Source organism: Hyperolius riggenbachi, chromosome 7 (assembly GCF_040937935.1).
Source record: "Hyperolius riggenbachi isolate aHypRig1 chromosome 7, aHypRig1.pri, whole genome shotgun sequence".
Lineage (NCBI taxonomy): Eukaryota > Metazoa > Chordata > Amphibia > Anura > Hyperoliidae > Hyperolius > Hyperolius riggenbachi.
This window is the reverse complement of record NC_090652.1, coordinates 28406137-28419366: the sequence shown is the minus strand read 5'-3', so window position 1 is coordinate 28419366 and position 13230 is coordinate 28406137. Positions and strand designations below refer to the sequence as shown.

At 44.9% G+C, this 13230-nt stretch overlaps 1 protein-coding gene across 5 annotated transcripts in view; it reads right to left on the bottom strand.

Moving 5' to 3' along the window:
* The window catches only part of TAOK2 (TAO kinase 2), a 156573-nt gene that overhangs the window by 54109 nt on the left and 89234 nt on the right, over positions 1-13230 (bottom strand). For all 5 annotated transcript variants that reach the window (XM_068243794.1, XM_068243795.1, XM_068243798.1 and 2 more), the window contains 3 exons: positions 13034-13115; positions 12003-12170; positions 9541-9747 (listed from right to left, as the gene is read on the bottom strand). In XM_068243794.1, coding sequence (XP_068099895.1) covers positions 9541-9747; positions 12003-12170; positions 13034-13115 — 457 coding nt within the window. The remainder of the gene's footprint in view (positions 1-9540; positions 9748-12002; positions 12171-13033; positions 13116-13230) is intronic.

The following is a 13230-nucleotide window of genomic DNA, read 5'->3' as shown; positions in this document are numbered from 1 at the left end:
AAAGCCTAAAGTCACAATCTCATGCAACTCACCAGAGATTGAGGGGAAAGATACAAAAAAAGAGAATGAAATGTGGGAGTTACAAAATGTTCATATTACTAACACGTTATGATAGTTTTAGGCCTACCATCATAACTTCTGGGGAAAATGTCATTACCATGGGACAAAAATTGTGTGTGGCATATTCCTAAAGATAGGATGCCATCAATGTCAGATGAGGATTCACATTTTTGAATTCTTAATTATGATTAAAAAAACAGCTGTGGTACTTTTATAAATGGCATGATAAATGAATTAGTTCTTAAAGGTATTATTTGCTAAATGATTACAAATAAAACTTCATAATCACGCTTATCTGATGAGTTATCTGCTAAGCAGGATGGGACAGGATGTTAATTATACTTTTATACTCCACCCATATTTGGGTTCAGGTGTCTGTGCTGGATTGTAGGACTTTAGAAACTCCTTCCTACTGGTTTTGTTTTTTCCTCCCCCCCCCCCCCCCCCTTTTTTTTAGGAAAGACATGATTTGATTTTAACGGACTTTGTAAGGATAAGAAGCACTGAAGGATGTTGTGACTTACATTCAGCGAGATTTGATTGAAAAAGCTATCCTTCCAGAGGACAAAGCATTTTATATTCTCAACTAATGGGGCCTTATTCACACATCGAGCGCACAGACACACACTTGCATTACATTACACCCGGACATACTGAATACACGCTGGATCCACATAATTACATGCAGAACTTTTTTTTTGTAACTGTTTTTATTAAGAATTAACCAGCAAAGTGAGACATAGAATACGATTCGTTTCTTCAGGTTATAACATTTGCATATATCAAACATATATATAACAGCCTCTTCAGTCTGGGTTTGTCAGACTCCAACATGTTTTCTAATAGCATGCAGAACTTTTAGAACATTATTTTGAGGCTATATTTTGCTTTGTTCATACTTTTTAATTAATGTTATATTTTACTACTTTTTCTTTTTTTTTTTTTAATATTCCAAATGCCAAACTTTCTTTTGCAATTCAACTGACCTCAGATGAATCTCAATAAGAAATTAATTTTCTATAAAGTATTACAATATCTGAATATTACACTTGATGCTATATTTTGTTCACACTTTTTTTATCGTTATCTTTTACAATTTTTTGCTTTTTAATATTCTAAATTGCAAACTTTTTTTTGTAGTATAACCTCAGATGAATCTCAATAAGAAATCAATTTCTATAAATGTATTACAATATCTTAATATTACACTTAATGCTTTATACTTTTTAATTATCTTTTACAATTTTTTGCTTTTTCATATTCCAAATGGCAAGCTTTTTTTTTTTGTTATATTCTCAATGTCAAACTATTTTCTATTTTTCTTTAATATAACTAACCTCAGACAAATCCCAATAAGAAATCAATTTTTTAATGGATTACAATATCTGACTATTACACTTGTACCTTTTATTAAACATAATACAATCTAAATGATCAGCTTGGAGTAAACTTCCACTCTGAACTGGGTAGAATAAATATGATAAACATTACTGGTATCTCTGCTGGTATTTCCAAAAATGTTGATTTAGCTTCTAAACTTAAGTACGACAAATAGCAAAAATGCACAAAAAAATTAGAGGTCTCAGGAGACCCTCAACCTGGATCCGCAGCAAGTGCTAAACTTTAAAGGCTCAAAATCAGAGGAAAAAGCAGGGATAAATAAAACAAGAGAGTTTATTATCTTGGAACCATAAATAGCCAAATGGGAGCAATTTTTGATGAAGACAAAAAAATACAATACTATGTTAAAAACATTCTGCTCACCAAGATATAAATATCAAAAATTCTAGACTGGAAAGCGTCCCGTGATTCAGGGGTTAAATGCCTTGATTTAAAAATCACAGGACACGTAATGACGGCAAAACCACCCGTTTACAAGTAGAACGCTCTATCGTTTTGCCAAATTGTGAGAATGTGAACGTATTACAACACATAGAAACTCTCACTGTTCTACGCCATAACTATTGCTGAAACTGCATTATACAGAACATGTAATGAGTGCAAAATAAATAGGCCCTTAATTGATAAAGCAATCTTACTTCCTCTGCTCCACTACAAACCGACCCGAACATATCACTGATGTACTGAAGACATAGAAGAGCTCTCATATTAATCTTTAGTAAAATTCATCAGCAGCAGACAATATTTGAAACTGATCTCACCCGTCGCCTCGGCATACAAACAGGTGGATGTCAGCCGGAGATGTGCTGCGGTTCCTGCACATCAGTTTACTGCAGTGTGCTTTCCCCGCCACACACAATCAAAAGGGAAGGACTCAACCTGCCAGGGACGGGGCTGGCCATGATTCAGTGTCGTTCCCGGCTCTGTGGATTATCCAAGCAAGGAGCAGCGTATCGGACCTGCTAATAAGTGTGCCAGGCTCTGCTAGGAGAGACGCTGAGACCTGGACTGCTGTCTTGGAGAAACACGTGGCCACAGCGCGGAGGGATAGATAGAGGAGCTCTTACTCTAATAGAAGGGGGAGGTCCTCAACACGCTCACCAGCACAGCTCATCTGTAATGTCCTCATATTTCATTTTAAATTTGAGGGATTACAGAATTTTATAAGGCCCCGTTCACACTGCACGCGTTTCCAGCCGCGTTTTGGAAACGCGTGCAGGTGGCCGACACGCACGACATCAGACATTGCATAGAGTGCAATGTCTGATGTTCACACTGCATGCGTTCCGGACCTGTGCGGTCCAGGAACGCATGCTGCATGCATTTTTTGTAAAAACGCATGGCTGTCCCATTCGCTTTTCAGTGATGGGATCAGCCACGCAACGCACACAAACGCGGATGGCGTGCGTTCGTACGTGTTGCGGTCCGCACGCGTTCCGCACGCATAGCCATCCGCGTTTGTGATGTGAACGGGGCCTAACTCTTCATAGTCTATTTGTTACGGGTGTAGTATTTTTTTTTTTCTGTGCAATATATGAATATACAAAATAAAAGCAAATAGTATTTGAATTAATATCCTGACATAAGCAGATATAACATAAAAGTATTGTATTAATGTGGTCTGAAACTCCGACATCACATTCAATAAAAATGCGTTTTCCTACTTTGTATTACTCATACAGTTATATTTGCTTTTGTGCGCACATAATATTGTCTGTTTACAAATGACAAGATTCCAAAGTGTAGTTTATCTTGCCCTGAAAGTTGGCATTGCATTTTATTCAAACTGCTTTTTATTATATATTAACATCTTCTAATGAGCTTTTCTTAACTGTGTGCGTGTCTGAAGCAGAGAGCTTTACAGAGAGTTCTTTTTCACTTGTTACAAAGTGTTTACACACTTTGGCCTCAATTCACTAAGCTTATCTCCTGTCTTTAATAACTCTTTTAGAGTTGTTACCATGGTGATAAGGCATGTAGTATTCAGGAAACATTTTACCTCAGGCAAGCCTAAAGTTAACTCTTCTAAGTTAACACTCCAATCCTTAAAATAACTCCAGAGTTAAAGACAGGCTGTTAATTAACTGCGTGTGAAAATAACTACAGGAGGAGGTAAATTAACTACAGAGGAGGTAAATTAACTACAGAGGAGGTAAATTAACTACAGAGGAGGTAACTTAAGGAATGAAGAGATAAGATAACTCTCTCACTGTGTGGAGGTAAGTTTTCTCTTGCCTTATCTGCAGCATGATCTTAGTGAATTGAGGCCATTGTAACAACATTGGAATGTAAACACAGATACTGTTATCTCCAGTTTGGATATGGATTTGAAAGTGAATAGCAGGACAAAGTGCTTTGTTTAACCATTTCAGTGATCTGTTAAAAAAAAATTCTGGGATAGTAGCTTTCAAGCTGTGAGGAATCTTTTAGAGAAAAGTAGATATGCTGGCATTCAGACCAATTTAAGTACCATACCACAAATAATAGATGAAAGGAGATGGTCTAAAAACAATAAGCTCTAAAGCAGGGGTTCTCAAACTGGGTGAAGCAGCACCCTGGTGAACCTCGAGCACCTACCAGGGGTGCCTTGGCGTACATCCTCATCCTCTGCATTTTGCCATCAGGTAATGCCCCCACATGACACATGGTATACAATGCAGCTGCATTACCCGAATGTTGATAGGTAAGGAAATGTTTGTCCAGCTTATAAGGGTCACTTATAATCTGGAGTGGGTGTTGAGGTGATGCTGAATAATTAAAGTGGGTGGTACTAACTGCAGACCCCATGTGGGCTCTCACGGCCGGATTTGTACGTTTTGCAGCACAAGGCCACTATCTCCAGCAGCCCACTGACAAACCGCAAAGCCCCTACCACACACACTTATTGGTCCAAGTAATCAATGTAGTTAAGGATGCTTATTACCGATGCAATTTTAAGGAACAACCAACCTTCTGATTGACTGGTTGAGTGTTGATGGTGCCAATTGACTACAAATGACCAATTCGTCAATTGTTTATCAATTGGTTTTGATTACATCTGAAATGAGTGGAATGGTTACAATTTGAATTCCATTTAAGGGCCAAATCGATGCCTTCCGCTCTTATAGGTCCGAGCTGGGTGGAGGGTGGAGCTGGACTCAAATATCGGCCAACGGTGATGATGAGTGTCAGCTCAGGTCACAGACCATAAGCTGCCCAGGTTTGCTGCTAATTTTTCTCCTGTATCCCAGACACTTGCCTGACTGCTTCAGTTCAATGGTTTGGCAATGGCAGCTTGACTGCATGAGTGGGCCAGCCGCCCCTTGCTTTGCGGTGCCCTAGGCCATGGCCTTTCAGCCTTGCCTGAAATCCGGCCATGTTTGCTCTACAAGATTGACTGGAATTGGAGATTGACTAACTGGAGAAGGGAATGCAGCCTAATGGGGAGTCACTGATTATTTGAAGGGGGCTGCTGCATGATAAGGAGTCAATAATGACTATTTGGAGGGGTAATGCTGCCTAACATAGTCATTGACCATTTGGAGGGGGGGTGCAGCGTAACAAGCGCTGCCTGATAAGGGTCATAATGGCCTTTTGGTAGTTTTTGACGAGGGTAGCCTTGGAAAAAAAATGAAAACCCAACAAGGGTGCCCCAGAACCACTGCTCTAGATTTTAACATCTTCGTAAAGAGTTCTGTAGGTATTTACCGTATATACTCGCATAAAAGCCGAATTTTTGAGCACAAAAAATGTGCTCAAAAGCCCCCCCCTCGGCTTATATGCGAGTCAGCTGTGTGAGGCTGTATCACCCTCCCTCCAACGAGTGCCCCCCTTTGCAATATGCTGCCTGGAGAATACCGGAGATTACCGGGAACTGCTATTTCCAACATGAAAGTGTCGGTCTCCTGCCAGCGGGTCCCAGCTACTTGCAGTTTGGTAGTGACGTCAGCGCCGGAGTTCCCTCATCAGCATGGTGTCCATCTCCATAACCATGCCTGCAGAAATGTCCGTGTGTACTTGTGCGGGATCGCTCTGCTCATTAGTGCCATTGTGCAGCAGTGACGTCAGCGCCGGGGTTCCCTCATCAGCATGGTGTCCATCTCCCTGCCATGCCTGCAGAAATGTAAGTGGCTACTTGTGCGGGATCGCTCCGCTCATTAGTGCCATTGTGCAGCAGTGACGTCACGCCGGGGTTCCCTCATCAGCCTTGGTTTACGCGCTTGTGTCTCATCTTTATGTCTCATCTTTATGACGCCATCTAGAGGCATCTTGAGACACAGCAAGAGCATCACATAGGCTGATGAGGGAATCCCGGCGCTGACATCACTACTGTACAACGGCACTACAGATCGGAGTGCAAGTAGCTGGGGACATTACTGAAGGCTTGGACCCGCTGGCGGAGCGATCCTGCACTAGTAGCCAGCGACATTTCTGCAGGCATGGAGGGGAGATGGACAGCTTAATGAGGGAACCCCGGCACTGATGTCACTGTACGGATCGGAGCCATCCTCCACAAGTAGCTGGCATGGTGAGAAGATGGCCACCTTCATGCAGGCCACAGCACTTGATCTCCTGGGCACATGCTGGGATGCATCTGGCTAAGGAGTAGCCAAAGACATTTCTGCAAGCACAGATCATCTGGCGTGAAGACCAACACCTTCATGCAGGGAACAGCAGTTTCAGGTAATCTCCTGGGCACATTTGGGGCACATCTAGCTAAGGAGGGGAAATGCTTGATACAAGGAGGGCACAGCTGGGTACAGGGGGATGTCTAACACAGATGGCACAGCTGGCTATGGGAGGGATTCTTTATACAGGGGTCACATCTGGTGATGGGGAACTGTCTAATACAGGGCGCAAATCTGGCTTATACTAAGTAAGGGGGATGCCCGATACTAAAGGCACGTCTGGCTACTTATACTATGGAGGGAGCTATACTGGGGAGTGGGCGATGGTGGTGGTGGGGGGCTTATATGCGAGTCAGTCACTTTTTCCTGCTTTTTGGGGGGAAAGTGGGTACCTCGGCTTATATGCGGGTCGGCTTATATGCGAGTATATACGGTACTATTAATACATGCTTTCCTTGCATTGAAAGGCATCCACGTCTGTAATTACTATACAATTCCAAGTGGTTTTGATCCAGGGATTTTATCCGATTGCCATCTGGAGTTGGGAGGATTTTTTCCCCTTTTTGGGCTAATTGGACCATGCCTTGTAAGGGTTTTTCACCTTCCTCTGGATCAACAGGGATATGTGAGGGCAAAGGTTAGTGTTGTACCTTATTTTGTGGTTGAACTAGATGGACGTATGTCTGTTTTCAACCCAAAGAACTACAGTAGAATATCGATTATCCGTTTCCGATAAGGATCGGCTAGAGACGGTGTGCTTTTTGGTTACTTTATGTTAAAAATAGGCCCAGCTAATACAGTACTATACCTCACTCTATATACATACCCTGAACTCTACATTAAATGTTAAAAGAGACTCTGAAGACTCATAAAATCCCACTTTTTATTTAACATTCCTCTTCTGCACTATAACACAAGCTAAAACACTGCATCCCAGCGGAAGAACACTGTGTTTAACCCCCCCCCCCCAACCCCTTGGCAAGATGCGGGGAGCGCTTCCTTGCAGAGGCAGAGCTTAGTGCTGTAGCTCTGCCTCTACTCGCGTCAATCTCTGCTGATCGCTGCCTCTTCCCGCCCCTCTCAGTCTTCTTTCCTTGAGAGGGGGGTGGGAGAGGGAGAGGCGGCGATCAGCAGTGGATTGACGCTAATAGAGGGAGAGCTACGACGCTAAGCTCTGCCTCCCCGGGCAGCAAAATCCACGACCAGGAAAGTAATGGATTTTTGCCCCAGTATTTGGGGGGAGTTAAACACAGCGTTCTGCACGGGAATGCGTTTTAGCTTGGGTATAGTGTAGAAGGTAAATGTTAAATAAAAAGTGGGATTTTTATGAAGCTTCAGACTCTCTTTAAAATACAATGATTGTAAGGATATTAACCTTGGGGGGGGGGGGGGGGGGGGGGGGGGGGAGTAATGGAACCTGGTCTTTAAGCCTAACAAAAAAGGCGAAAACGCCTTAGGTGTGAGCAAGCCCTCAAAGGACCGATGTTGAAGCTGAAATAATGAGAAGGTGGGATTCAATGGAGAAGACCCTGATGCTGGGAGAGGTTGAGGGTAAGAGGAGGAGACAGCAGAGAATAAGATGGCTAGATAGTATCATGGAAGCAACAAACATGGGCGTGGATAAGCTCAGAGAGGCAGAGGGGCCTGGCGTACTATGGCCCATAGGGTCAAAAAGAGGCGGATACGACTGAATAGCAAGTGAGCAACAAAATTCCTATGTGAAGTTCTGTTTTCAGTTACAAAGGCAAAAATGCAAATGGATGGCACACATAGCCTCTTCTGTACAAATGTGGAAATAGTAAAATTAACATATGTTGTTACTTTCTTTAAACTGAATAGAGAATCTCTTGACATTTAGTTTGGAGGCTCGGCTGTATTTCAATGACATACTGAACCAACGTTTCTCAAAAGTATTACAGCATGTACCCATTATGAAAGACCGCGTTTGCCAACTACCACCTTATTTTGAATAACTTCTTTTCAACTCCCTTGACACATAGAATCGTAATTGCAGTATTTGTGTATAAGACAGTTTTCAGACTTTATATTTTAGCTTTTATAATCTTACTTATACAGTTTAACATTCTTAATGCTGAAACTCACTTAAAAAGACTGACAAGTTCAAGTAACATGTAAAACCCCCACGAGTACCCCAAGGGGTATGCATACCATGAGTCCAGAGGCAAAATACCCAAAATGCTTCACTGGTACTCCAGGAGGAGGAAACCAACAAAGATGGAAAGTGGACCTTCTTTCTTTGAGTATGTTTGGTACAGAAGTCTCTGCACACATCACAGATATGGATCAAGTAAAAAAAGAACATAACATTCAAAAAGCTACAGTCTCAGGGGCCTTTTCCACTAGCAGTCGCTAGCGTTCACGCTGAACGCTAGCGATTGCTGAATCGCAATCCCGGCCCTCAGTCTCCAAGACCGATTGTAGCTCTGCATCATGGGTGAATTGAAATAACCAACTACAATAATGGCTCTTAAAGGACAACTATCGTAAAAAAAATTAAAATGGAAAATACACATAAACATACATTTTTCCTAGAGTAGAACATAGTATAAATTACCTTTTTCCCATGCCGATGTCGCTTACAGTAGGTGGTGAAAATCTGACAGATTTGTCAGGTTGTGGACTAGTCCATCCCCTCATGGGGGCATGTTTGTATAGAATAGATCCTTTCCAGGAACTACTTTTATAAAGAAGGAGATACTGAGAATTCCCTGTGAGGAGATAGACTACAAGTCCAAAATCTGTCAGATCTGTTAGCTTTTTTTACTTCCTATAGGAAAAAAAGAATTTATACTGCATTTTACATTGAAAGAAATGAACATTTTATGTGTATGCATTTTAAGTTTTACAATTTTTCACGGTAGTGGTCCTTAAACCAGTGCAGATTCTTGGACGTAACACTCGCATCTTAATTTGCCTTCCTACAGATTCTGGGATGTGAGAGTTCAGGTACCCAACTCTGTCTAGATGCATCGCTATCCCGTTGCCTAGCAACGCATCTGTACAGCCTTGGGGTCCGCAGACTGTGCACTATAGTGATCGCATCCAAGAATGGCGATAATGGTACGATACATGCCCAACTAGTGATGAGACATGGCACGTATCGTATCATTTTCCCTGGGACAGGACAAATGATATATTTTGAGGCGTTTTATAATTGTGGCACATGTCATGTGAAAATTAGGAAGGGTTAAAAGTGAAAAATGTGTACTTTCTGCATTTATGCCTATTTTTCTCCATGTAAAATGTCGATCATATTAAAAAAAAAGTTGGAAAAAAATCATTACCTAAAGGAAGCCAATTGTCCCGAAAAATACAATATGTATCCGTTTAATGGCATAAGTAATAAAAAGGTTATTGCTGTATGACTAAACCTAGAGTGACTGAATAGGGTAAAGCCCCCGGAATGAGAAGTGGTTAAGCAGCATAAATACAGAAGGCCGATGACACTTACAGGGAGCCGGTGGATGACGGAGCTGTTGGAGGTGACAGTGTGCTCCCCTTCCTGCATCATGGCCATTTCTCCGCTGTCATCCGAGGCATCCGCCAGGCTGTTGACAGAGCTGCTCTGGCTGCTGGCGCTGATGGACATGCTTGGCACAGACTGGCTGCTCTCCATGCTGGTTATGGTGCCCGTACAGTGAAGGAACTGCTCCGCGTCCTGCCAGACAAGGAAGAACAGTGTCACAACACAGCGCCCTGCTCCCTTCCATCACCCACACCCTGGTCTATGCCCACCAGCAATAGCTGCCAGACAAGGAAGGAGGGGTCACAGCACAGCGCCCTGCTCCCTACTATTACCCACACCCTGGTCTATGGCCACAGCAATAGCTGCCAGACAAGGAAGGTGTCACATCACAGCGCCCTGCTCCCTTCCATCACCCACGCCCTGCTCTATGCCCACCAGCAATAGATGTCAGACAAGGAAGGTGTCACATCACAGCGCCCTGCTCCCTTCCATCACCCACACCCTGCTCTATGCCCACCAGCAATAGATGTCAGACAAGGAAGGTGTCACATCACAGCGCCCTGCTTCCTTCCATCACCCACAACCTGGTCTATGCCCACCAGCAACAGCTGCCAGACAAAGAAGAAGGTGTCACAGCACAGCGCCCTGCTCCCTACTATCACCCACACCCTGGTCTATGCCCACCAGCAATAGCTGCCAGACAAGGAAGGAGGGGTCACAACAGCGCCCTGTTCCCTTCCATCACCCACACCCTGGTCTATGCCAACCAGCAATAGCTGCCAGACAAGGAAGATATCACAGCACAGCGTCCCTTGCTCCCTTCCATCACCCACACCCTGGTCTATGCCCACCAGCAATAGCTGCCAGACAAGGAAGATATCACAACACAGCGCCCTGCTCCCTTCCATCACCCACACCCTGGTCTATGCCCACCAGCAATAGCTGCCAGACAAGGAAGATATCACAACACAGCGCCCTGCTCCCTTCCATCACCCACACCCTGCTCTATGCCTACAAGCAATTGCTGCCAGACAAGGAAGAAGGTGTCACAACACAGCGCCCTGCTCCCTTCCATCACCCACACCCTGCTCTATGCCTACAAGCAATTGCTGCCAGACAAGGAAGAAGGTGTCACAGCACAGCGCCCTGCTCCCTTCCATCACCCACAACCTGGTCTATGCCCACCAGCAATAGCTGCCAGACAAGGAAGAAGGTGTCACAGCACAGCACCCTGCTCCCTTCCATCACTCACACCTTGGTCTATGCCCACCAGCAATAGCTGCCAGACAAGGAAGGTGTCACAGCACAGCGCCCTGCTCCCTTCCATCACCCACACCCTGGTCTATGCCCACCAGCAATAGGTGCCAGACAAGGAAGAAGATGTCACAGCACAGCACCCTGCTCCCTTCCATCACTCACACCCTGGTGTATGCCCACCAGCAATAGCAATCATCAGCTCGCCTCCTCATCCTTTTCCTATGCTGTAAGCAGAGTTGTGCCAGCCCTGCATTCAACCATCGCACCCCAGATGGCTACTTCTAGGGAGAACACTGCAGTGTAAAACAAAACAGGTCTAGTCTGAACTCAGAATCAGTATTTTTTGTTGTCCTTGTCTTCTGTCCTTTCCCATGGTTAAATGTACAATCTCCTTCACAGGAACTCCCTGGGGGCAGAAGGATGCTTACATGCAGCGACAATTATTACGCAAACATTTTTGCATGTACGGACTCCTGCAGGGCATAGCAGTGTAGTTACGTTAGTCCCTGCCTATTCTGAAGAACAGATGCAAGTATGTACATGCTGTGCCTAGCAGCCATTATAAGACAGGTGCTGCTTGGTCACGAGGCATACTCCATGACACTCCTATTAAGCACTCCAGCCTTCACCACTGCTGCCTGCCAGAGGGCACTGGATACCTCCAGCTCTTTAATAATACTCATTAGTGGTCGCATGGACAGTGACGAGGACCCCACCTTTCTGAAGATCTCACAATGTACTTCACCCAATCCCCTCCTCTGATCACATGGGCAGTCCCTGTACCCCACCCAATCTCCTCCTCTGATCACATGGGCAGTCCCTGGACCCCACCCAATCCCCTCCTCTGATCACATGGGCAGTTCCTGGACCCCACCTAATCCCCTCCTCTGATCACATGGGCAGTTTCTGGACCCCACCCAAGCCCCTCCTCTGATGACATGGGCAGTTCCTGAACCTCACCAAATCCCCTCCTCTGATCACACGGACAGCTCCTGGACCCCACCCAAGCCCCTCCTCTGATCCCAAGGGCAGCTCCTTGACCACACCCAATCCCCTCCTCTGATCACATGGGCAGTCCATGGACCCCACCCAATCCCCTCCTCTGATCACACGGACAGCTCCTGGACTCCACCCAATGCCCTCCTCTGTGATCACACAGTCAGCCCCTCCTATAAGCCACGCCCCCTCACCTCCTCCTCTTCAGTGGTCTCTGTGTTTGGCCCATTCTGTGTGTCCTGGAAAAGGATTTTCTTCATCTTCCGGTACTGCAGGTTGTCCAGCTCTCGCACGGCGTCCTTTGTGCGCTGAATCAGCTCCATTATAACGGTCTGCGGCCTCTCCCTCTGCAGGAAACGGTGCTGAGGAAGGAGGTGGAGGAGATTACATGAAGCCCACAAGAGATGCCGTGTAAATGATACAGGTAATGCATGGTTAAAGGGTACCTAATCTGACACTAAAGGGGGCTTCTTCCAGCCCCATGCAGTCCTTCTGGTCCCTCACAGGTGTTCCACTGTTCTCTTTTCAGCAGCTGTGCCCCTCAGAGTATTAAGTCGGTTGAGGGCTACTGTGCATGCGCATCCCCACTTCTCAGAACGCACTCCCATGCACGGGAGCGTTCGGCGCATGCGCAATTGCAATTTTTACTTTCGGCACAAGTGCAGAACGTTTGAGAGGACACACGGGCGGGGTCGAGCAAGCAGTTATCAGAGGGGAAAGCTGCTGAACGGAGAAGAGAGGAACGACTCCAACGGACCAGGAAGACTGCAGGGGGCTGGAAAAAGCCCTTGGTAAGTTAAACTGGGCATCTTAGTGTCACTTAAAGAGGAACTCCAGTGCTTCATTTTTACAATAATTATGTATAAATGATTTAGTCAGTGTTTGCCCATTGTAAAATCTTTTAAATCCCGATTTACATTCTGACATTTATCACATGGTGACATTTTTACTGTTGGCAGGTGATGTAGCTGCTGCATGTTTTTTGGGCAGTTGGAAACAGCTGTAAACAGCTATTTCCCACAATGCAGCAAGGTTCAGACAGGAAATTGCCAAGAGTACGTACTCAGAATTTCTTTGTGTCATACAGAGCCCCCTGATGGTCTGTTTGTGAAAAGGAATAGATTTCTCATGTAAAAGGGGGTATCAGCTACTGATTGGGATACAGTTAAATTCTTGGTCGGAGTTTCTCTTTAAGGTTTTCTTCAATGGTAAGTTCATCTCTCACCTTCAGCAGCATGTCCGAGCTGGGCCTGTCCTGCGGAATCTTCTGGAGGCAGGAATCCACAAAGTTCCGAAAATACTCAGACCTACACAAAAGGACAGAGCATGTTAAAAGTTTGTAATAGTCAGTCAACAGGCTGAAGGATGCGGTTTCCAGGTTTTCCCACATGCAAAAGCTGTGTCTGTTTTCACCGGTGACGG